The sequence below is a fragment of the Ylistrum balloti genome, unplaced genomic scaffold (genome assembly GCF_031769215.1).
Source record: "Ylistrum balloti isolate Yb309-2 unplaced genomic scaffold, AGI_CSIRO_Ybal_v1 Utg371796, whole genome shotgun sequence".
In the NCBI taxonomy this organism is placed as follows: domain Eukaryota; kingdom Metazoa; phylum Mollusca; class Bivalvia; order Pectinida; family Pectinidae; genus Ylistrum; species Ylistrum balloti.
In genome coordinates, this window is record NW_026782896.1 from 159477 (window position 1) to 185197 (window position 25721).

A 25721-nucleotide genomic window follows, 5' to 3' on the forward strand; every position below is an offset into this window, starting at 1 on the left:
TGATTAATGTTGTTTTGATAAAAAATATTTATTTTGGGTTTTTCTCGTATTATTTTAGACCAAGTTGAAGATTACTGATGGTTTCATACAGACAGCAATATTTTCTTTGTCCATATTTTAACATTGTAGGCCCAGATGAAGTCTACTGAGGTTTTGTTTACCATGTCATTATTGTGACTATGTAGGCCTTGGTGAAGACTGCTGAGGGCTTCAAGGACTAACAACAGTGTTTATTTTGTGTTTAAAAAGTTACCTTTTTTTCCCAAGTGAAGACTTCTAAGGGCTTTGTAGACCAACAGCAATATTTATTTTTTGTCTAACTTGTGACATTTTAGGCCCAGGTAAAGACTGCTGAGGGCTTCGTTGACCAACACCAGGTATACCAGGACAGCTACCAGCAGTGTCGGGACACCATGGCGATGATTAAGGACAAGCTTGCCGTCTGCTCAGAGACCACTGGTGATCGACAGGCACTACAGAATAGGCTGGATAGAGTACAGGTCAGTGAACAACCTTCCTCTAGGTGTGGTGAAAAAAAAATTCTTGATTCTTAAGTGACATATTTATAAAAAGCATCTAGTTGTCACAATCTGAACCATATCAAAATTTCAGTATGGCAGCAGGTGACTTTTTTTTCAATATCAATCTTTAGTATATATCTCCATGAAACTGTGAGGATATATACAAGTGATTTGTACTTATTGACCTTTCATATGCTTGCATATCACTCAGTCACACAATACATGCCTCAGTCTGACTTTCACTCCTTTTAAATAAGTAAGTGAGATTTTTTGGTCACCAGTGACAAAGTCTCAAGTGACATAGTGATCATCTTTTGTCCTGCATTGTGCTTCGTAAACAATTTACATTTTCAACTTCTTCTCAATAACCAAAAAGCCCAGGGGTCATGGTAATGAGCCAGTAGCAAGCTGGGATGAAGGCTACTAAATTGGTTCAAATGAATGACCTTGACTTATTTTCAAGGTCACAGATGTCAAATGTGTCACAATCTATTTCAAAAATCTTCTTCTTAACACCTTGATATGGTAAAATCAAGTGCTCTTCATGGATGGAAGCATCTTAAGGTGTTTTACCAAATTTGTGAATTTCATGGCCAGAGGGTCTCACATTTTCCCGTGGGGAGGGAGTAAAGTTTACTATAATTTATATAGGAAAACTATATTTTTGAGCAAAATTTGTTTTAATTCTATTGGAAATATTTCAAACTTGGTTAGAATTATGAGCAAAGGATGACGGCTAAATGGTATACCCATATTGATCCTGAATGACCCCCAGGGGCAAATCAGTGGAGGCCAAAGGGGTCATAATGACTTCGATTTCAAAAATCTTCTTCTCAATGCCCATGTATTGTAGAATCAAATGCTTTTCATGGTTGAAAGCATCTTAAGGTCTTTATTGAATTCCAAAATGGGTCTTTCTTCATGGAAGAGGGTTAACTTTACTGTAATTTTTAGTAAAGAATTGTATTTTTGAGCATAAAGGTTGTTTATTATGGCCCTGTACCAAAGTGCTGGTACCCTATAGTAATCACCATGTCCATCCGTCTGTCTGTCTCCATAACAGGGGTGGGGGGTGGGGGGTGGGGGGGAGTTCCAGGGGGGTGGGGGGGGAGTTCCAGTCACTGCAGGGATCATGCTGACCTGTCCATATTCTTGTTTCCAGCTGGAAATAACTTTGTAAGAATAATTAGTATGACAGTTTTGGTATGCATGTATTGACCTTGGCTTACTGTTATCAATGTCACAATTTCTTTTTCATGACACTTGAAAGCTTTTTACCCTTTCAACTTTATATTCAATGTTGCTGAGTTGACTGTCAAGGCCGCTAGGCCTCTTGTTGTTGTAGACATGGAAATATGATTTCAAATTATGATGATTAATGAATTAAGACATAAACTTTTTATCACAGGATCTGATGACTTCTCTCCGTGATGGTGAGAAAAAGGTCAAGGCCACACATATGCAGGGTGAGAAGTCAATGCCCCAGACAGGTAAACTGGGTCAGGCAACAATCCAAGCAGAACTAGAAGCACTGACTACTGACTGGGAAGGCGTGGTGTCACGTTTGGGAGATACTCAGCAGAGCTTAACTCATGCTATCCAGGCCATGCAGAGTTACGACAGCTCATGTGAGTCACTCAACAGGTGGCTCCGTGATGTTGAGGTACAGATAAAAGACCATGACCTCAAACCATCACTCACCGAGAAGCATGCTCAGGTGGACAAGTTCAAGGTCAGTATATGTTTATAAAAGTAATTAAACAATGTTTATTACATTGGTGCATTTATCATTTTCTAATTTGATAAATGCTCTTCATCATACAACAAACAGGATTTCATTATAACTTTTTCTTAAAATCAGGGAGCAGTTCGTTGGTTCTTCTGATGTTTTTTTGTGTAGACTTTAATCTATGTCATGTTATATATTGTGTGTACAGACTCTACAAGCAGACGTACAATCAAAGCAGCCACAGTTTGATGAACTGTCCAACATGGCATCCCAAGTACAAGGCGCAGACACGCGACTGGTCAACTTCAGCACCCAGCTTGGGACACGATACCAGACTGCAAAAACCAACTTAAGGGTAGGTTTACGTTGGCACTGGTTACTCAGTGTAGAAATGGTGATCCAGATAGATTTAGTGAAAATTGTATCAGGCTAAATGTTGTTAACAGGATATGATTTATTTATAAACTGAACTAATGTTGTTAACAGGATATGATTTATTTATAAACTGAACTAATGTTGTTAACAGGATATGATTTATTTATGAAATGAACTAATTTTATCAACAGGATATGATAATGCGACAGCAGGAAAATGCCAGAGAACATGAAGCTTACCAAGAAAACTTTGCAGAGTGTTCTGAGTGGGTTGACACGCTTCATAAACGTCTGCAAGTTTGTGCAGATGTCGCTGGTGATAAACATGATGTGGAAGACAGACTTGCTAAATTGCAGGTAGATAAAGTGATGTATTGTCTTACGTTGGTGTAAAGGAAGAGGACCATAATTTCTGTTATGTTATTATTATCTTTTGAGGGAGAAAGCAGACACATGTATTTATGTTTATGATAATATTAGTTTTAGAGGGCTGTATAGGAAGTTAATGAAATCAAAATTAAGATGAAAACGAGATATTGCCTTTCTAGTCTTATTATAAAGAAGTACCTCTGTGTGAAAAAAAATCCCCAAAATCAATCTAGAACTATCTAAAGATTGTCATGGTTTCCTCTGCTTCTATAGGAACTCATGGTAGAAAAAGAGCAGGGAGCTGCCAAGATCCACTACACTGTTGAATGTGGTGAGAAATTGTACCCAAGCACTGCGTCTGAAGGGCGTGACGTCATACGCCAGGAGCTGCGAGGACTCCGCGACCAGTGGGAACAGGTCTGTGACACACTGTCTGACACACAACGCAAGCTTGACACTTGTCTCCTGCAGTGGTCCTCATATGACGAGAACTTTGAACAGTTCCAAAAATGGCTTCTGGATACAGAGATACAGTTGAGAGAGGATACAGACTTACGAGCTACATTGCCAGACAAGCGGGCACAGCTCCAGAATCACAGGGTACGTCAGCATATTTAAACATAATCTGTTGTCTACATCACAACCATTTCATCATCTCTTGCTGATTGCTGTGTATTTACTTTTTGGTGTAAAACAGTGTTTTTGCCTTCAGGTGTTTCATCGTGAAGCTGTTATTTTCCTGCTGGTCTAATTAAAGGATGATTTTCAGATGTTACTGTTAGACTAATACTTTGGATTTCCAACAGGTTCTTCACCAAGATATAATGTCCCGTCAGCATGTCATGGACAACTTGTCGGAGAAAGCTTCAAAGCTGTCCCATTCCACACCATCGACCAAGGTGGGCAAGTTTGTGGATGAGTTACACAGAAAATATGAGAAGCTGTGTGGCGAGTCGAAGGAGCACCTGGGGGAGCTGGAGACTGGAGTGAAGGACCACCAGATGTACCAGGACACTTATCAGGACTGTCAGGACTGGCTCAACTCTTCACGCGAGAAAGTTGAGGCCTGCTCAGACACTTCTGGGGACAAGATGTCAATTCAGCATAAACTTGACAGGCTTAAGGTACAGTCGTACTGTCATATTTTGATGTTAAATTTTCAGGATTTCTTTATTTAACCTAAATGTTACATATGTATTGTGTTTTTTTTAGCACTAAATTTATTTTTGATGTATCTACTGTTGATTTTACATGTTATTTATATTATTCCCAGGAGTTTTCTGAGAAAGTTGAAGATGGTAATCACAAACTTAAAGCTACCAAGGAACTATGTGAGAAAACAGCACGGAAGACAAGCCAGCCTGGCCGTGAGGTACTGCGCCGTGAAGTGGACCATATCCAGGGAGACTGGGAGGATTACCTCGCTCTCATGTCGCAGGCTGAGGAGGATTTAGGCAACGCTCTTGTACAGTGGGGTGACTTTGAGGGCAAGTTTGGTGCATGTAATGCATGGCTCAAGGACATTGAACTGCAGGTCAAAAACTATGAGCTAAAGTCTACACTGAAAGAGAAACAAGCACAAGTGGAGAAGTTCAAGGTATGTAGTTTTTAAAAAGAGAGTGTCTGAAAAGCTCATTTATGATAATAAAAACAACTTTCAGATTGATATTTTAAAGGCGAGGTTTCATTAAAGCAAAAAATTCACAACAGCAAATACTTCTTATGTGGAATATGTAACTATGTAAGTGAGAACTCCTGTTAAAATGATAATAGATTCTTAGATGTATTACCTGAACACATTGGTGCTGTTACAGAGACAACGTGAGGAGATCCTCACCCACCAACCTGAGATTGATCGCTTCACTGATGATGCTCAGAACCTGATGCATACTAGTGCAGATGCAAGACTTAGTACTCAAGTATCTCAACTGACCAATCGGTACAGAGGCCTTCTCTCACTGGTCAAGGTAAGTTAACACAACTGTTCAATTGATACAAAGTTCTTCTTTCACTTGTCAGGGTTAGATACACAGCTGTACTCACTGAAGTCAGTGCTTAAACTAGTGAGCATTTGACCTTTGACCTTTGACCTTTACAGGAGCTCGCTGTAGTCACTACTGTAATTGTTGAGTGTGTGACCATTGAACTTAACAGGATCTCTGTGTTGAGAGTACTCTTGCTACTGTTGATTACGTAACCTTTGACCTTTACAGGATCTCATCACAAAGTGGGAGAAGTATGTACAGGATCATCAAGGCTACGACAATCGTCACCAGGAATTCAAGACCTGGCTTACACAAGCAACAGAGAAACTTGATGCCTGTCAACGTCCAGCAGCTGACCAAGATTCGATGGAGGAGAGACGGGTCATGATCCAGGTATGTAACACTTCAAACCATTCAGGAGTATCGGAATACTAACATTTCCAGTAGGAACTTTCACAGTAAATGTTCTGGGATTTACTAAAGTATGATAAAATCACAACACTACGGTAACAGTACTAGCTCCACTTACCACAGAAGCATTTAACACTGCAAAATTTTTATTTCTAGATGTTGTTAGCGGAGAAGGACCATGGTCTTCAGAGACTGAACTCTACCATAGAATCTGGAGAACGTCTTTATCCAGACACAGCCTCTACGGGACGAGAGAAAGTTCGTCAGGAATTACGCCTTGCCAAAGATGAATGGGATAGGCTGTTCAATAATCTTAATGATGCCCAGCGTCGTGTGGAATCCTACATGATGCAGTGGACCTCATATGCTGACGGACAGGACCAACTCCTCCGATGGATGCTGGACACGGAGACAGCATTATCATCTGATGTTGACCTTAAAAACACATTACAGGAAAAGCGCACCAAACTTCAGACTGTCCGGGTAGGTGTTAAAAACTCATCAATTACTCAGGAATATTTTTTTTGTTCCTTCTTTGTATGCAAGAAAAATTTTTGTTTTTTTTCTATTTCACAACACAAATATTGTGTTTGTAGGCCCTTCTGCAGGATATTTTGTCTCACCAACGTCTTGTTGACTCAGTGATAGAGAAGGCACAGGGCGTTCTCCAGAGCACATCCAATCCGGAAGTGAAGACATTCATCACGGATATCAACTCCCGTTATGAGAACCTCACCACATCCTCAAAGGTATATACTTTCAGCTAGACAGCTAACGGTGTAAATCTCATCAGTAATGATGGTGAAATATTAGGCTGGAGGGAATGCTTACTATGTATCACTGTCATGTTATCTAACATTGTCAATGGATTTCATTACTATATTAAATGCTCTCTGTTTCAAGGCAATAATTCAACAGTCCGAGCAGAATGTGGTGGACCACCAGCAGTATCAGGACTCTCTACAGGCTGCAGTTGACTGGCTCACCTTGATGAAAGATCGTGTCAGCATGTGTTCAGATACATCTGGAGACAGACATACCCTCAACAACAAACTAGACAGAGTACAGGTACATATCGTTGTTAGACTTTAAAGCAGCATTGTTTCCATTGTGATAGATACCAATGACTGTATCAGTAACAACAAGACAACACCAATATGACAACATATAACCCTAACCCAAATTCATTAAAACTAGGCCAAGATATGAACAAACAAAAAAAGATTTACACAGAGACTCCTGAGAAAGTACAAAGAGAATAAAACCAGGTGTTCCAGAAGAGTCAGCATCTTCTGCTTCATCGACGACATCCTCCATGTAAATCTTGAATGTATGAAGGGGTGAGATGGCAAGTGAAAGCCATGCCAGTCATCATCATTCTGAGCAATATGGAATATCTTGGTCGCTAGGTTACAATAAACAAAATATGTTAAGTGTTTATTAAGACAGACAGGAAATGCAACTCACACTTTATAATTATATCCTACTTCCAGGAGTTGTTGGCCTCAATCCCAGAAGGCACTGCAAAGGTCAGTGAGTGTGAAGAGTTAGCAGCCACTTCCATGGAAACAACAGCCCTGAAAGGTCGTCAGAGCATTCAACAGGAAATGGATATGCTCAAGATGGACTGGGACAATTACACATCTCAGATCAAGGGTCTGCATGATGGGCTTGATCGTGCTGTCCAGCAATGGGGCAAGTACGAGGAGCACTATGATCGGATATCTCACTGGGTCAAGGACATGGAAAAGAAAGTTAAAGAATCTCCACTCAAGTCTACATTGGACGACAAACAGCTACAGCTGCAAAAATTCCAGGTAGGCATCATAAAAGCTGTGACAACGTGGGAATTATTTGGTATTTTAGAGGTGTAATGTTTACTATGTACCATTAAACTAGTTAGAATAAAGTTACCTTTGCTTCATGAGATTTTAGTCAACCTGGTCCAAGGACCTAGGACAGCATCTGCCATCCATTTATCATCAACTATTTCTCCCTGAAACTTTCTCTAAAGACATAGTTTCTCTAATTTAACTGGGATTATCTATGATTAACAGCTATTTTAATATTCCACTTTTTTCTTATTTCTCTGGGAAATTAACAAGCTGAAAGACTGTATAGTAACCAAGATATAGTACAGCCATAAATATAGTTCAGGGCTCTTGTGTTTCATCTGTTCATGTTTGTACCATTTGCTAGACCATTGAAAATGATATGTCAAGGCCTCTGTTGGTTTTTCTCACATCAACTATAGATCTTGTGATAAAAATAGTGACATTACCACTCTTTGCATAATAATTGACTTGTGTCTCATCAATTAACTGTTCTGAAAAGTCTAACTCACTTAATGTGATTGTTTATAATGTTTTGGGATGGGATTCAGTTCCACAAGGTATAAAATAACTACAGGTATTTATGGCAGGGTGCTTCTGTATGTCTGTTTTCTATTCCCTGTGACTGTGTGTGGTAACTTTCCAGGAAATCACACAAGAAATCTCTGAGTTCCACACAGAAATGGACGAGTTTGTTTCTCTGGAATGTGTAAGACCTGATATTTTCCTGACTTATGTGGTGTTGGATTTATTTACATGTTGTTATTATATAGATTATTTTCATTTTTGTTTCGTCGCGACTGCATTTTTTTTTTTTACGAGATCACATACTCTCAATAATCATTTGCTTGTTCATCGCTTCCCAGATCATTCAGCTGCCATGTATTTGCTTTCTCCTTCATTTTCTGCTTTTGTCATGCATCCTTTTAAAAATGTTTCTGTTAGTCGTAGGCCTTATATGGAACAGGAATTGGTTTGATGGTTATCATCAACAAAGAGTCCAGAAATCAAAATAAAATAATAGTAGAATAAATGATGTTGGTATTGATGTGACAAGTCATTTTGAACCAAATTTATTGGGAAGTGAAATGATTTGCTGACTTGTTTTAGTTAGACCAGCCTAATTTGGCATGCTTGCGTGGTTGACCAATAGTCACCATTACTATAGTTAATTATGTTGTAGATACCACATTGAGCATGTGAAATAAGTTGGATAATTTTAAGGTTATTTTGATACTTCAGTTTGCTTCAGTAATACTATCAAATGTTCCATAAAACTGCCTTGTTTGTTCTTGTTATTCCTGGTTTATCTTTGGTTATGTTGGAAAATGTTATAGATCATCAACTTTAAATGTGTTTTGATTCTGTAAAGCTTGAAATTTGGAAATTTTATAGATAATCAACTTTAAACATGTTTTGACTCTGTAAAGCTTGAAATTCAATTTATTTGACCTTATCCTAATCGTCATTTGTGAAGAAGAAATGATCACATCAAAGAACATACATACAAATTTTAGGTACGACTGAACTCAATCTCAGTATTTTACCATCATATGTTACACACTGCAATGTGTTGCTTCTGGTACTGTTAATTGGATGCTTGACACAATGCTTTTACTATTAGCATTGCCTTTAATTTACGGGCTTAATTGACTTGAGTAAAGACATTTGAAGCACAGGTAAGACTACTGTTTATAGAAAGAGTCATTTTGTGATTATTTTGGTATGCCTATGATGTGAAAACTGGAGTACAAATTTTGAGACAAAAATGTGATAAGGGTGGAAAGGGCTTCAGAATGCCATGACTAGTCACCTTTCCTTAAATTTCACGCTCCAGTAACATACCACATTTTGTCATTCTCATTGATGTTTTTTGATTCACTGTTATATAGGCTTTGATGACTGAGGTCAGAGCACATCAACGTGAAATGGACCACTTCTCAGACGAGGCACAGACACTACAGCAGCTGACAGGAGAAGCGCGAGTGGGCACCTCTGTTTCACAGCTGATGTCACGCTACCAAAGTTTACAACAAAATGTTAAGGTAAGTTGGTATATAACTAGCTGGTTCTAGAATATTTAACATACCCTCACTTGATATTATGCCCTCCTTCAAGTGTGGCGAGCTATAGTTACTCCATAAAGTCAGGGACCACAGGTTGCCAGCTGGCCCACTGTTTGATATCTCAGTGTGTCAGAGACAACAGGTTGCCTGCTGGCCAACTGTTTGATATCTCAGTGTGTCAGGGACCACAGGTTGCCATCTCAGTGTGTCAGGGACCACAGGTTACCAGCTGGTCAACTGTTTGATATCTCGGTGTGTCAGGGACCACAGGTTGCCAGCTGGCCAACTGTTTGATATCTCAGTGTGTCAGGGACCACAGGTTGCCATCTCAGTGTGTCAGGGACCACAGGTTGCCTGCTGGCCAACTGTTTGATATCTCAATGTGTCAGGGACCACAGGTTGCCATCTCAGTGTGTCAAGGACCACAGGTTACCAGCTGGCCAACTGTTTGATATCTCGGTGTGTCAGGGACCACAGGTTGCCAGCTGGCCAACTGTTTGATATCTCAGTGTGTCAGTGACAAGACTAGTATATCCTACTGCTAAAAAAACATTTTGACCTCTTTACCTGCAGGACCAACTGAAGAAGTGTGAACAGAATGTGGCAGACCATAAGCACTACAAGGATCGCCATGCTGATTGTTCACAGTGGCTGAACAAGGCAAAGAACAAGTTCACAACCAGTGCTGAAACAACTGGTTCAAGAAATGAGCTTGAAGACAGACTTGAAAAGATTCAGGTAGGTAGGGAAACACACTGAGGGAGAGAATAGGAAAAGACACTTAGGTTGGAGGGTAGGAAAAAACTTCAAGGGAAAGAGCAGGAAAAGACAAAGTGGGAAAGTAGAAAAAGAAATTTGAGGGAAAAAGTAGGAAAATTTAAACAATGAGAGAGCAGGAAAAGACTGTTGGAGTGGGGTGAGAGATAAGGAAAAAACACTGAGAGAGACAGAGAAGATACAATTAAAGGGAGTGAGAAAAGACACTTTGGAAGAGAGCATAAAAAGACATAAAGGGAGAGAATAGAATAAGATAGTAAATGTCTGTGGTTGATATGGTTACAGAAACTAAACTCCATAGAGGGTAAATGTCTGTGGTTGATATGGTTACAGGAATTAGCCACAGAGCGTGATGCTGGTTTCACTAAGTTGAACCAAGTTGTAGAAGCTGGAGAAAAACTGTACCCAAATACAGCACCAGATGGTCGTGAGGTGGTACGACAAGAATTGCGTCAGGTTAAGCTTGCTTGGGAAAGTCTGTTTGATGACCTCTCAGCTGCTCAACGTAAGATGGAGGTAGCGCTTGTACAGTGGACATCCTTTGATGACAGCTTTGGTCAGGTGGAGCACTGGCTCCGTGAGATGGAATCTCAGCTGGACGGTATGGTGCCACTCCGGTCCACACTCGAGGAGAAAAAAAGTCAATTACAGAACTACAAGGTATGTATACACACTCAAAACTTACTTGTATCAAGATCGAATATAGAAACAGCTTTATTATAAACGTGTTCACATTTTCAGTTATTAGTGACTGAATTTTGTGACTTGAGACATTCATTAGTAACCAGTGAAGTGACTAGAGATGACCAATGAAGTGACTAGAGATGACCAATGAAGTGACTAGAGATGACCAGAAGTGATTAATGAAGTAACTAGTGATGACCAGTAGTGACCAGAGAAGTAACTAGTGATGACCAGTAGTGACCAGTGAAGTGACTTAAGATGACCTCTATTGACCAGTGAAGTGACTTGTGATGACCAGTAGTGACCAGTAAAGTGACTTAAGATGACCAGTAGTGACCAGTATGATGAATTTTTTTGTGCTGTGTGTTTTAGGTACTTCATCAAGATGTACTGTCATACCAGCGTGTGATGGATAGTGTCAATGATAAGGCCCAGAATCTTGCCCAGAGCAGCACTGACCCACAACTCTCTAAATTTGTCACACAGGCACGAACACGCTACCAGAAAATCAGCTCCTCCTCAAAGGTACGAAGGAAATGATATATAAAGAAAAGAAACACAATAGACCTGTCATAAACAATAATTTGTATAGTGTTGAAAGTGAAAGCACAAGGATATGATACACAAGGTTAAATTCAGTGATGTCTCAAGGCATTTTCACCCAAGTTGGCCATGAAAATAATCACATTCTGTCATGAAATTTACACATCTCTAATTTTCCTTCTTTGGCAACTTTGACTTAATATGCCCTTTTAGTTACTATAGCTAATTTTTACAAAGAGTTTGTACAATAAACTGGTGTATCTTAACGTTGGAGATTAATTTGTACAGGAGCGTGTCCAGCAGTATGAGGTGTTTGTGGCCGACCACCAACAGTACAACGATGCCTACAACAACTGTATTGAGTGGCTCAATGGTATTCGTGAGAAACTCTCTATGTGTGCCGATGTTTCAGGAGATCGTCACACCATACAAAACCGTCTTGACAAAATCCAGGTGAGAGAAACGATAATTCAGACTATAAATTATATTTATTCTTTGGTTGGTTACAAATATAGTATATTTTTTCATCAGATTAAGGATTGTCTGTTCTTCAGGACATATCTAATTTTAGATGAAGGATAGGGACAAATTCTATTTTTAAATCCTTCCCCTTGTACTCTGTAAACAGATATAAAATTGCTATAGTGTATTTTTTTTACACCTTTAAATATAGTGAATTCCAGGACAGTCTTTGTCACGATCTTACAATGTTTGTGTGACATTTATATTTTCATACCTGTTTTTTTTTACACTGATTGGATTGTTTTGTACCCATGACCATGTTGTACATGTGTTATAATGTTATGATACCAATTGCAGGGTTATTACACTGGCCTGTTAAAAAGTGTAAGATTACTTAATATTCTTTATCATGTGGAATGGACAGCGGTGCTCCTGCATGAACGTTTCCTAACAACTAATTTAATAATCAAAACCCGTTTAAAGTAATAAAAAAGATAGTAAGCAACATGTGTTGTAAAGATTAAAAAGACATTTTTTTCTCCCCTTCATTCAGAATTTTCGAGCTAATTCTAAATAAGTTGAATTGATTTGTTATCACGACCTGATTTTTGTGTTTTGTGTGTGTTGTGTGGACTAACTTGTTCTTGTTGTTCCTCGTTGATTAACAATCTACAGCGTCGCTGTGTAAGTGGTTTTTTTTATTTTTGATGATTAGGCTTGTATGATCTACAGAGCCCCCTAGAAACTTCTTTTTCTGTCTGGTTTGTGTTTAGACCACTTGTATAACTAGGCTTGACCTATAGGTGTGCTTTGTTTAAGTCCTACCTGGGACGGTGTAGACCATGTATCTTGGTAAGGGTGACACTGTATACATGTACAAAATGTATCCTAGATTTTAGATGGTGTTTTTTTCTTGAACAGATGGAATTCACATCCTACTTCAGATTTGGGGTATGGAATGTTAGAATTTTGTGTGGAATCATTGGCACAAAAAGTTCAATCACATGTTGTAACTAATGTCAGCATGTCTCCAAGCACTTCACATCACTGTTGTAATATTTAAAGTGATTTTCATTGAAATCAAATGATCCTGTGTGCACCTGTTCAGATTTTGAAGTTTAGAAAATATTTAAGATTTGAAAAAAATGAATATTTTATTTCTTCTTTTTTTTTTTTAATTACCCAAACAATTTTTGTACATACCATTATATGTGACTTGAACAAAAATCCTTTAAAATAAAGTGTTTAGTCCTAAAGCTTGTTGATGTAAGAAAATTCTTTCTGATCATATACAGAGGTTGTGATACTTTTGTTTTACTAGAACACTGATATAGAGAAAATTAGCCGAGTAAGTAAGGGAGTGGTGGCTATACTCTGTTTAGCGTGTGACATTTTGGCCATCAGCAAGAGATAACATGAGTTTGCTAAGGGTAGACTTGGTTTGTTTGTGGTAAACGAGGAAAATCATTTTTGATAGTTATTTACCTGTGCATTTGTTTGGACACTTATGCAGAAAATGGTACCTATGATTTTGTATAGTGGACGTTAGAAAACAGCTAGAATGCATGTGCATGACTTGTTAACATCAAAATAATGATTAATGAATGCAATGAAATATCAAAATTTGATTGATTGGCTTCAATGCTTTAGTTTCTTTAATGCATGATATTTTTGTGATTAAAAGATTTGTAGTTAGACAACTTTGGTAAAGCACACCAGGTGTATATGTTTTCACTTCTTCGAGATAAACAGAATGCACAGCTTGTAAAGAAAACACAGTTCAAATCACAAGAAACTGAATGCACAACTTGTAGTGGCTAAAAAATCCCACCAACTTGGATAGATACACGTAAAAGTTCTCTTGTAGTCTATGTTGAAAAAGTGTGGAAAAAATTGTACAAACAGTAATTTTTGTACAGATAGGATTTTGTCTGATTTCCTTAGATATTATACTGTAATACATGTAATAGATATTATACTGTAATACATGTAATATAGATATTATACTGTAATACATGTAATAGATATTATACTGTAATACATGTAATATAGATATTATACTGTAATACATGTAATAGATATTATACTGTAATACATGTAATATAGATATTATACTGTAATACATGTAATACATGTAATATAGATATTATACTGTAATACATGTAATAGATATTATACTGTAATACATGTAATATAGATATTATACTGTAATACATGTAATATAGGTATTATACTGTAATACATGTAATATAGGTATTATACTGTAATACATGTAATAGATATTATACTGTAATACATGTAATATAGATATTATACTGTAATACATGTGATATAGATATTACACTGTAATACATGTAATATAGATATTATACTGTAATACATGTAATATAGATATTATACTGTAATACATGTAATATAGATATTATACTGTAATACACTGTAATACATGTAATATATATTATACTGTAATACATGTAATATAGATATTATACTGTAATACATGTAATATAGATATTATACTGTAATACATGTAATATATATTATACTGTAATACATGTAATATATATTATACTGTAATACATGTAATATGTAATACATGTAATATATATTATACTGTAATACATGTAATACATGTATAGATATTATACTGTAATACATGTAATACATATATATATTATACTGTAATACATGTAATATAGATATTATACTGTAATACATGTAATATAGATATTATACTGTAATACATGTAATATAGATATTATACTGTAATACATGTAATATATATTATACTGTAATACATGTAATATAGATATTATACTGTAATACATGTAATAGATATTATACTGTAATACATGTAATATATATTATACTGTAATACATGTAATACATGTAATAGATATTATACTGTAATACATAATATAGGTATTATACTGTAATACATGTAATATAGATATTATACTGTAATACATGTAATATAGATATTATACTGTAATACATGTAATATAGATATTATACTGTAATACATGTAATATATATTATACTGTAATACATGTGATATATATTATACTGTAATACATGTAATAGATATTATACTGTAATACATGTAATAGATATTATACTGTAATACATGTATATATAGTAATACATATTATACTGTAATACATGTAATATAGATATTATACTGTAATACATGTAATATAGATATTATACTGTAATACATGTAATATATATTATACTGTGATATGTAATATCTGTAATACATGTAATACATATAGATATTATACTGTAATACATGTAATATATATTATACTGTGATACATGTAATATAGATATTATACTGTAATACATGTAATAGATATTATACTGTAATACATGTAATAGATATTATACTGTAATACATGTAATATAGATATTATACTGTAATACATGTAATATAGATATTATACTGTAATACATATAGATATTATACTGTAATACATGTAATATAGATATTATACTGTAATACATGTAATATAGATATTATACTGTAATACATGTAATATAGATATTATACTGTAATACATGTAATATAGATATTATACTGTAATACATGTAATATAGATATTATACTGTAATATATGTAATATATATTACACTGTAATACATTTAATATAGATATTATACAGTAATACATGTAATAGATATTATACTGTAATACATGTAATATAGATATTATACTGTAATACATGTGATATAGATATTATGATATAGCCTTGTTTTGGTTCAGCCAGATTTGAATATAATGTAAATACAAGGATAAAAGACCAGCAGTGTTAGATATATGATGTTTTGAGTGGCTATTTAGAGAGCCTGTTAGAGTCCTTAGTTACTCTGAGTAGACATGTAGTTGTTTGTGTGTGAAGTACATATTTAGACCTATATAGATCACTATACAGGTTTGGTGATGGATTTTAAATCAAAATCCCATGGGAATGTCATATTTTATGGACCTATTTAGTGTGTGGAGTTTTCTGCCTGTAAATTTAACTGGTTGGTGAAAGAATTATATATTTGAATGTCATGCAACATGGAGATGTTTTATAACAAGCTGGCATATACAAAGTTAAGTGATGAAGGCACCATTTATTCTTAGTAGATATAATTACATCAACGTTATTACCTAGTGTCCTGGTTCCCATAGGATTGGTGTTGTGCAATGATGTTCCTTTTTATCGTCAATCTGTAAAAACTATAATGCCAGATTAAAGCAGATAAGAAATGTATGGTCAAAACAAGTTGTGTTTATTTGTATAATCTATTATTTACAAGAATGATATTAAGTATGTTGTTTGTGTAGCTTGTTTATATATAACTGGTTGATAACTAATTCACTCATGCCCACCAACAAGCAGTTTTACTTTATGGTAAATGAACATTTTACAGGACATTGTCGCGACTAAAATGGAAGGTGAACCTAAGGTTAAGAATGTAGTGAGTCTTTCTGAGAAAGTACTACCAAACACAGCACCACAGGGCAAAGACATTGTGATGAGAGAGACAGACGCTCTGAAGGATGACTGGGAGGCCTTCGTCAATGCCCTACAGAAGGTATGCATGTCTGTAGGCTGGTGTGTATAGTCAGTGATATGTTACCAATTGTGATAAATATGATGTGTCACCATGATGTGTCACCATTGATGATAAAGATGATATGTCACCATAAATGATGAAAATGATATGTCACCATGATGTGTCAACATAAATGATAACGATAATGCGTTACCATAGATGCATAGATGAAAAAGATGATGTGTCACCATAGATGATAAAGATGATGTGTCACCATAGGTGATAAAGATGATGTGTTACCATAGATGATAAAGATGATGTGTTACCATAGATGATAAAGAGAATGTGTCATCATAGATGGATATATTATATGTCATCATTGATTGTAAATCATGTGTCATTTTTGACTCTATGACTTTGTGACCCTATGACCCAATGACTATGACCATGTAACTCTATGACACTATGACTCTTTTGCAGACCAAATCTGACCTGGAGAGCTGTATGGATCAGTGGAAGGAGTTTGATGCTTGGCAGGAGAAAGTGTCAGCCTGGCTTAAGGATATGGAGGTCAAAGTTCGTGATACAGAGCTCAAGGCTACACTAAAAGACAAACAGTCTCAACTGGACAAGCTAAAGAAACTTCACAAGGAGATGATTGACCACCAAGGTGATGTTGATACTCTGAGCGATACAGCCCAGGACCTGGTTCGTGTCAGCACTGACACTCGTGTGATCAGCCAGGCGTCACAACTTGGCACCAAATACCAGACAATCTATATCAATATCAAGGTCAGTATTTGTTTCTTTTCTGATAAAAAAATAATTCCCTTGATTATGAAGGTGTTACTCGATAAAGTCAAGGAGTAATTGTAAACGTTATGTTTAACTAACAGCGTAATTCCTCTAAAGGTGATATGTGTGTGTTGTTGTTAATTTTAGGAATTATGCCGTCGCTGGGAGCAGTATGTGCTAGACCATCAGGCATACACATCATCTTTCAACCAGTGTAAGACTTGGCTCAATGAAATGAGGAAGAAGCTTCAGGTCCATTCTGACATCAGTGGTGACCGCCAAGCTGTCCAGGGGCGTCTAGGAGATGTCCAGGAGCTGATGGGTGACAAGGAGGAAGGACTACATATGCTCCAGATTGCCCTTGATAACCTTCAGATTGTGTTGCCCAATACCTCTGTCCCGGGGCGTGACAACATGAGGCGCGAGATGCAGGGACTTCAGGCAGAGTACGATGCCTTATCAGGGGACCTCAACGATCTCAAGACAAAACTAGATGGCACACTGACCCAATGGACAGTATATGATGACAGTATTGACCAGCTTGACCGATGGTTGTTTGATCTGGAGAAGCAGCTGGAGAATGAGTCGCAGCAACAGAACACATTACAGGAGAAACGACTTCAGCTGGAAAGAGTCAAGGTCAGTTGGGGTCATTCAACACAGTCAGGATTACAGAAAAATTGACCGTAGTATGTTGATACTGAAAGACCAGCACATAGTCATCCTTTGCGGCTTTATCCAAATTATTTTCTTTTCTGATATTTGCCTCCATTTCAACTTTTAAGTAATGTAAGTCACTCAAAACATAGATATTATATTGTAGTTTTAGTTACACAAGAACAAAAACAAATTCTTGATGACAAAAAGTCACAACTGAACCTGATAAACACCAAGGATGAAGGGCAGAAATATTTTCAAAACCTTCCATGCCTGATAGCTCTACATTTACATATACAACACCCAGTTTCCGATGTTTCGGTATGTGTCAAGCAGATCGGGTACCGTCCAGTAAGAGTACTTTTTCATACAATAAATTTGTATCTAGAAATCATGATAAACACCATTATTTATAGATAGCATATAGACATATATTGCTGGTTGTTTATAAACCTTTTGTCTCAGATTGTTTACTGGTTATTTGTCTGTCGGTCAGGTTCTGCAGCTAAATGTCAACAGCCAACAGAGTACCATTGACAATCTCAATGATAAGTCAGAGAATCTAAAACAGACCAGTAAGGAGGCCAATCTCGGAAACCAGATCCGACGACAAGTCAGTCGATACGAACGGCTTCTTGGTCGGGTAAAGGTATGTACAGTTAGTAATGATAAGATAGAAGTCCAGATATTATTATAAATATAAATCCTAATAGATAGGAGTTGCTTCCCTTGTGTTATATTGTATTATCATTACTATCTAATGATTATAGTGTATGTTAATGTATTTTGTCTTGTACCACTGTGATAGTATGTGTTCGAGAGGACTTAAATAGGCTCTGTCTGATGTCTGTTCCCTTTGTCATATATGTCAATAAAATTGTTTGAAATTGAACTTGATATCTTTGTAGGATTAGCTGATTGAATTTGTGATATGTACAGGCTCATTCATTGATGGGTGTAGGAGTTTAGTTTCATGTGCTGTTTGTTTATAGGATCAACAGGTAAAATGTGAGAAAAATGTTAAAGATCACCAAGCCTACCGTGACGCCTTCATGGAGACTTCTGATTGGTTAGGAACTGCCATCGAGGCACTCAATGCTTGTAGTGATGTACGAGGAGACAGAACCGCCATAGAGGCTCAGCTTCACAAACTTCAGGTACAATCTGTGAAAGTCTGCTGATGAATTACCTTAGCTAATAGTCTGTTGTCAGTAACTAGGTTTTTATCAAGGTCTCACAACACTTCTGGAACTAGAGGCTCCTTTTCTGATATTCTTTCTCTATTTGTGATGTATTTATCAGATCATTGAGGAAATAAAATCCAGCTGGTATATTTACTGATGCTTTATTATCTGCAGGATGTGTATAGCACAAATGATACTGGTAAAGAAAAACTGGAGCAGACCATTGTGAAGGGTGAGATTGTCTTACCGGAGACATCCACACAAGGACAGGACCTCATTAAGGAAGAACTGGCTATGTTGTCCAATGAATTTGAAGGATTTGTTAATGAGTGTGATGAACTCAACTCAAACCTTGGTAAGATTCTGGTGTAGTAAATCTGGTGTGGTGGATAGAAAGCATTCATGTATTCTGCAACTTGTTCAATAAATTTACGGTCGATGGAAATGTAAACTTGCAGCTAAGAATGTTTTTAAGAAGATTCTGTAGAAGGGTTCTTATGAAGACTGGTTATGCTTTGAAAATTACAGTTTAAGAAAGAAAGGCACAAAAAAGTGAGGTTGATAGGGAAATAGAAAGACTGTCTTTATCATGTTTATAAAAAGTGTTATGTGATATACAAACTGTTTACAGCTCGTCTCCTGGAGGAGTGGAATAAGTATGAGGAACAGTATAACGAACTCAGTCAGTGGATAAAGGACACAGAGACTGACATGAAGGCCGACTCGGAGCTGAAGGCAACGCTGGAGGACAAAACTGTGCAAGTGGAGAAACAACATGTAAGTACACATCACCTGTCTGTTTAGGCATAAGACACCATTTTGTTTTATTATGAAGTAAACTGGTTTCCATTTCTTTTATAATATTCTACTTGTAAAACGATCATCTTAACTTAATATCTGAACTAATCCTACAGGGTGTCCATGAAGAGATTCTCAACAAACAGACGGCATTTGATGCTCTAGCTGAACGCTCACAGACCTTACTTCAGTCTACAACAGACAATCGTGTGACCTCTCAACTCACTCAAATGAGCTCTCGCTACACAAGTCTTATAGCAGCCTCAAAGGTTAGTCAGTGTCAGCATTTCTACAAAGAAATAAAATATTATACAAAGGAAGAGTGTCTCTTTCATCTTTGGTCCTGGAATTCAAGCTTAGAACGTTCTTTCATACTTTAAATTTCTAGACGAACAGTGCAGGTCTACTTGGCCTCCTTAATGTTAAATTCAAAGCCTTGGTACCTAAAACAACTTGGCTGTGTTTTGTAGGAGCTGTTTAAGCGGTATGAGCAATACACACAGGACCACGCCCAGTATGCCGATACTTTCACTGAGGCAGCTACCTGGCTCCAGTCTACCCGTGACAAGGTATCGGTTTGTGCCGATACATCTGGGGACAAGTTTATGATACAGAGTCAGCTGGAAAAACTACAGGTAAGTTATGAACTGTTGTAACCCAGGTAGGGAAAAACTACAGGTAAGGTATGAACTGTTGTAACCCAGGTAGAATATAATGATAGCTAACTGAATCAGACAGTTCAGAAACTCTTACACATTGAAGAAATCATTGGCCATCTTAATTCTGTTTTAGGAGTTTGTCGTAGTTAAAGAGGAGGGTCAGCTGCTGATTCACACGGCAAACACATGGGGCGAGAAAACCATGACAAACACGTCAATGGACGGTCGTGAGATGATCCGTAAGGAGCTACAACAGCTTCAGCAGGAGTGGGAGAACATGCTAGGAGAGATCACTGACACCAAGGTTATGCTTGAGTCATGTCTGCTCCAGTGGACTGACTACAGCGACAGCTACGACAAAATCCACAAATGGCTGCGCGATATGGAGAAGCGCCTGCGCGAGACTGAAGCCAAGGTGGACCTTGGTGAGAAGAAAGCTGAGCTACAGAGACTCAAGGTACTGTAGCAGTTGTTAGGAGTTCTCCTGCAGACTTTTTATTTGTTATGTAGACTGATAATTTTACTAAGTAGTTGATTACTGTAAATACAACTAGTCTTACTTTGATATTGACAGGGGCTGTACCAAGATGTTATATCCTACGAGCAGATGATTGAGTCTATTGGAGTCAAGGCCACTGACCTGTCCTCCAAGAGTCCCATCAGTAAAGCGTCAACTGATACATCCAATATAGTGACCAAATATGGTGCCATTAAAGACCAAGCCCAGGTAAGCAGGGATCAAACACGACGTGAGAGTTAGTCAGAACACGGGTCACTCAGAATAGGAGGATTAATCAGGACACATGAGTCATTCAGTACTCAAGAGTTAGTCAGAACACTTGGGCTCATTTAGTGCACAAGATTTAGTACGAACCCGCTGGTCACCCTGAACAACAGGATTAGTCAGAATGTGTGGGTCACTCAGAACGTGAGAATTAATCACTTAGAATGCAAAGGTTTGTCGAAACTCACAGGTTTATCAGAGGGCATTTTAGAGAGTGAAAACATAGTAGGAAGGACATTTTGTTCAGTGGCACTCTTGCCATTACAGAAATTAGTTCTAGGTTAATGATACTGCATTAACCATGATGTTTGTCCACTTATTCACATACTGATATGTCATCAGTTCCAAATAAATAATTCCTGTTTTTATTCACCCAGGAATTGCTGGCCAAGGCTGAACAGTGTGTAGCCCAGCACCAGGCTTACCATGACTCTTGTAATGGCTTCCTGTCATGGCTTCGAACTGCACGGGAAAAATTGGCCACATGCTCCGACACATTTGGCGAGAAATCTGTCATCATTACCAAGATTGAAAGAGCAAAGGTATTTAAAGATATGCAGGATAACACCTGTCTGTGTACATTGTTTTGTGTTTGTGTCTCATTTTATCGTCGTTGGTTACGATCACTATTCCAGATCAGATGTGAGTAAAGCTTGTCTCAACTTCATAATTATTGCAAACACCTGAAAGTAACTATATACACATAGTTTAATTATCAGGAATAACATGTCACAAATGCAGCCCCTGGTCCAAAGTGATGTCATAGTTCAGTGACACTAATAAAACAAATCCATGGAACAGGGGCATGAAACATCCAAATATTGTTAAGACTTTTCCTTGTTCTATGTTGTTTTTTTCCTTTCTTATAATCTTTGGTCAATAATTCAGTTGGTATAACCCTTTATTTACTAGACTCTAACAGCAGACATCAGCCAAGGAGCACAGAGACTGACTGAGGCAACCAAGGCAGGGGAGACCACTCTCTCATCAACATCAGCAACAGGACAGACCAAAATCCGTCAAGAACTGGCATCTATGAAGCGCGACTTTGAGGAATATCGTACTCAACTGACTGATGCACAAGAAGACCTTGAGCGATGTCTGACTCGCTGGAGTGACTTTGAGGAAAGCTATAATTCATTCAATAGCTGGCTGAAGGAGACTGAGAGTTACCTTCGGGCTGACCTTGACCTTAAATCATCATCTGACGAGAAGAAGAGACACTGGGATCAGTACCAGGTATGTGTTGGTCAGATTCGATAATTACTTGCCTGTCAGGTTAAGTTTTTGTTTTAAGCAGAATATATTTGGTTTATTACTTCAGCAGTATCTAACTTTCAGATAATATAAGTAATACTCCTTTCTAACTAGAGAAAGTGATTTTTTTCAAATTTTACTTCTTTTTTTTTTTCTTTTTAATTTTGTATAATAAAAGAATTGTCAAGGAATTTTTTTACTTTGAAGAATACTATGTTATTGTGCCATGATTTTAGAAACTTTTTGCCAAATATTCCAGATTATATGGAATTCTTTTTCATTTACCTTGCTTTTCCACTCACAGCTGAAGTTACATTATAGTGTAAGTACCGCCGAACTGGGCGGGGTTAGAGGTTGTTTAGAAGTGTTCCTCCTTGTCCCTCCCCCAGTGGTAGCATGAATCCTATCCATAGTCAGTAGTCAGAAGAACTAAAACAATTCAGTTTGAATTGATGTTTTATGGAAAATAAAATCATTTTAGCTTTATTGCATATAGATTTATAATATTCTATGTAAAGTGTCTTAGTTTGAAAATCAAAGCTACTCAAAATTAAACAAAAGGATTTTGTATGGTAAAATTTGTTCTTAAGTTTTATTGCACAACAAAAAGTGTTCTAGCATTTTCAAACCAGAGCACTGTTAAAAACTAAACTGAAAAGAAATTCTTATTGAAATTGTTTATAGACCTATTAGTCTGACTTTGTGAGATAATCTTCCTTTCCATAATATTGCTGGTGATGGGTAACAATACTTCAATATAGGAAGTGGTCACACTCTCTTCATTCACTACACATAGTCACAGGATCTCTTAGTCTCTTATAATACAGCTTTTCTTAGTCATGTACAACAAAACCATACTACTGTTTGTGCCAAGGAATGCATTTTAGTAAAAAAAAAATTTTTTTTTTCGTAGGTCCTTGAGAATATAAGGACCCTTCCATACTCTCCAGTTTCCCTGTATATAGTGTATTAAAGTCCTTGTATAATAAGGACCCTTCCCTATATATATATACAGTGTACCTGTATATTGTATATAAAGGTCTGTGTAGATTCGATTATTTTTTGTAATTTTCCCCAATATTTTGTGTTGAGAAATGATCTCTTTGGAAGCATTTTTGAACCTGTGTTGACAATGCCATATCATCTTTGTAGTTAAACCATAAAAACACAACTAACAAATGGCTTTGTATCACAATAGTAAAAAACTGTGTATCATTCATTATACAGAATTTAAAGTTATTTGCACCATTTACTATACACAATGTAAATAAGGTCAGTATAAATTAAGGCATTATGTCCACGTATCTGGGGACAGTGCACCAAAGGAAATGATCACAAATTATCGTCCTCTTGTGAAGCAAGTTTTCCCTTAATTTTAGCCTCTCCCACATTTAACTGTCATTATTCTGTTATAAGTGACTGACAGTGTAGAAGGAGCGTGTTTTACCCTGTTTATCCCTGTGTTTATTTATCCTTTGTGTGTCTGAGAAAAGAGAACTTCCTCCCAACTTCTAATTTCTTTGTTTGACGTTTTAACTTTCCTGCTACAGGAAAAGTTCCACAGTGCTTGCCTCTATATTCAGTATCTCTGTTACCATAACATAGTTTCATTTCTAGCAATCAAGAAAACTTTCTTCAACATAAGAACATAGATTTTAAAAGAAAATAATTCTTTTAATGTTATTTGAGACACAAGTATCAAAGGCAGTCTACAAGTAAAAACTACCAGAGGCCATGGATATCAGCTGTGTCCTCACTGAGGGGTATGGTCACTAGGTAAAAACTCCCAGTAGCCATGGACATCAGCTGTGTCCTCACTGAGGGGTATGGTCACTAGGTAAAAACTCCCAGTAGCCATGGACATCAGCTGTGTCCTCACTGAGGGGTATGGTCACTAGGTAAAAAACCACCAGTAGCCATGGATATCAGCTGTGTCCTCACTGAGGGGTATGGTCAGTATGTAAAAACCACCAGTAGCCATGGATATCAGCTGTGTCCTCACTGAGGGGTATGGTCACTAGGTAAAAATCAACAGTAGCCATGGACATCAGCTGTGTCCTCACTGAGGGGTATGGTCACTAGGTAAAAATCAACAGTAGCCATGGACATCAGCTGTGTCCTCACTGAGGGGTATGGTCACTAGGTAAAAACCACCAGTAGCCATGGACATCAGCTGTGTCCTCACTGAGGGGTATGGTCACTAGGTAAAAACCACCAGTAGCCATAGATATCAGCTGTGTCCTCACGGAGGAGTATGGTCACTAGGTAAAAACTCCCAGTAGCCATGGACATCAGCTGTGTCCTCACTGAGGGGTATGGTCAGTATGTAAAAACCACCAGTAGCCATGGACATCAGCTGTGTCCTCACTGAGGGGTATGGTCAGTATGTAAAAACCACCAGTAGCCATTAACATCAGCTGTGTCCTCACTGAGGGGTATGGTCAGTATGTAAAAACCACCAGTAGCCATGGACATCAGCTGTGTCCTCACTGAGGGGTATGGTCACTAGGTAAAAACCACCAGTAGCCATGGACATCAGCTGTGTCCTCACTGAGGGGTATGGTCAGTATGTAAAAACCACCAGTAGCCATGGACATCAGCTGTGTCCTCACTGAGGGGTATGGTCACTAGGTAAAAACCACCAGTAGCCATGGACATCAGCTGTGTCCTCACTGAGGGGTATGGTCACTAGGTAAAAACCACCAGTAGCCATGGACATCAGCTGTGTCCTCACTGAGGGGTATGGTCACTCATTACTACCATTACTACTCTAAATTTTGTAGCACATAAAGATGTTCATTTATTTGTTAGTCAAACATGGATTTGTGAAATGGTTGTGAGTAAATTTCTATTGAACCTTACAAACATTGTGGAAATGCTTTTACCTACACTTAACAAGCTTTGATTTCCTTATAGAATTACCTGGAAGATGTGTTGGCCAAGCAGAGCTCTTTAGATAAGGTAAACGAGAGGGCACAAGCTTTACTCCAGACCAATGCTGATGCAAAGACATCACATGCCATCACTCAGCTGACCACACGATACCAGGGTGTGATTGCTCTGTCCAAGGACATAGTCAAAAACCTGGAGACCTACTTCGAAAATCACCGGACATACAAACAAAACTTGGAGGATTTTCAGGACTGGTTTCAGGACACTCAACAAAATCTCCGACAAGTTCAGGACTCAGCTGGATCCAAAGACGATGTTGGAAGCAAGATCAGCATGATCGCTGTAAGTCAACTGATTGTGTCTGTTAGGTCATAGGTCATTACAACGTGATGGG

General features: G+C 37.5%; 1 protein-coding gene across 1 annotated transcript in view; it reads left to right on the top strand.

Annotated features, from left to right (window-relative positions):
• LOC132563612 (muscle-specific protein 300 kDa-like) overlaps positions 1-25721 on the top strand; it is a 224432-nt gene that overhangs the window by 70897 nt on the left and 127814 nt on the right. The window contains 34 exon segments of the mRNA XM_060228353.1: positions 336-500; positions 1930-2253; positions 2459-2605; positions 2817-2981; positions 3267-3593; positions 3800-4117; positions 4267-4590; positions 4808-4960; positions 5207-5371; positions 5546-5872; positions 5986-6138; positions 6293-6457; positions 6883-7206; positions 7868-7930; positions 9114-9266; positions 9861-10025; positions 10398-10724; positions 11121-11273; positions 11580-11744; positions 12111-12137; positions 16176-16340; positions 16782-17093; positions 17244-17735; positions 18250-18402; positions 18746-18910; positions 19112-19292; positions 19569-19714; positions 19852-20004; positions 20206-20370; positions 20528-20851; positions 20969-21121; positions 21556-21720; positions 22091-22417; positions 25352-25669. Of these exon segments, the coding sequence (XP_060084336.1) occupies positions 336-500; positions 1930-2253; positions 2459-2605; positions 2817-2981; positions 3267-3593; positions 3800-4117; positions 4267-4590; positions 4808-4960; positions 5207-5371; positions 5546-5872; positions 5986-6138; positions 6293-6457; positions 6883-7206; positions 7868-7930; positions 9114-9266; positions 9861-10025; positions 10398-10724; positions 11121-11273; positions 11580-11744; positions 12111-12137; positions 16176-16340; positions 16782-17093; positions 17244-17735; positions 18250-18402; positions 18746-18910; positions 19112-19292; positions 19569-19714; positions 19852-20004; positions 20206-20370; positions 20528-20851; positions 20969-21121; positions 21556-21720; positions 22091-22417; positions 25352-25669 (7329 nt within the window).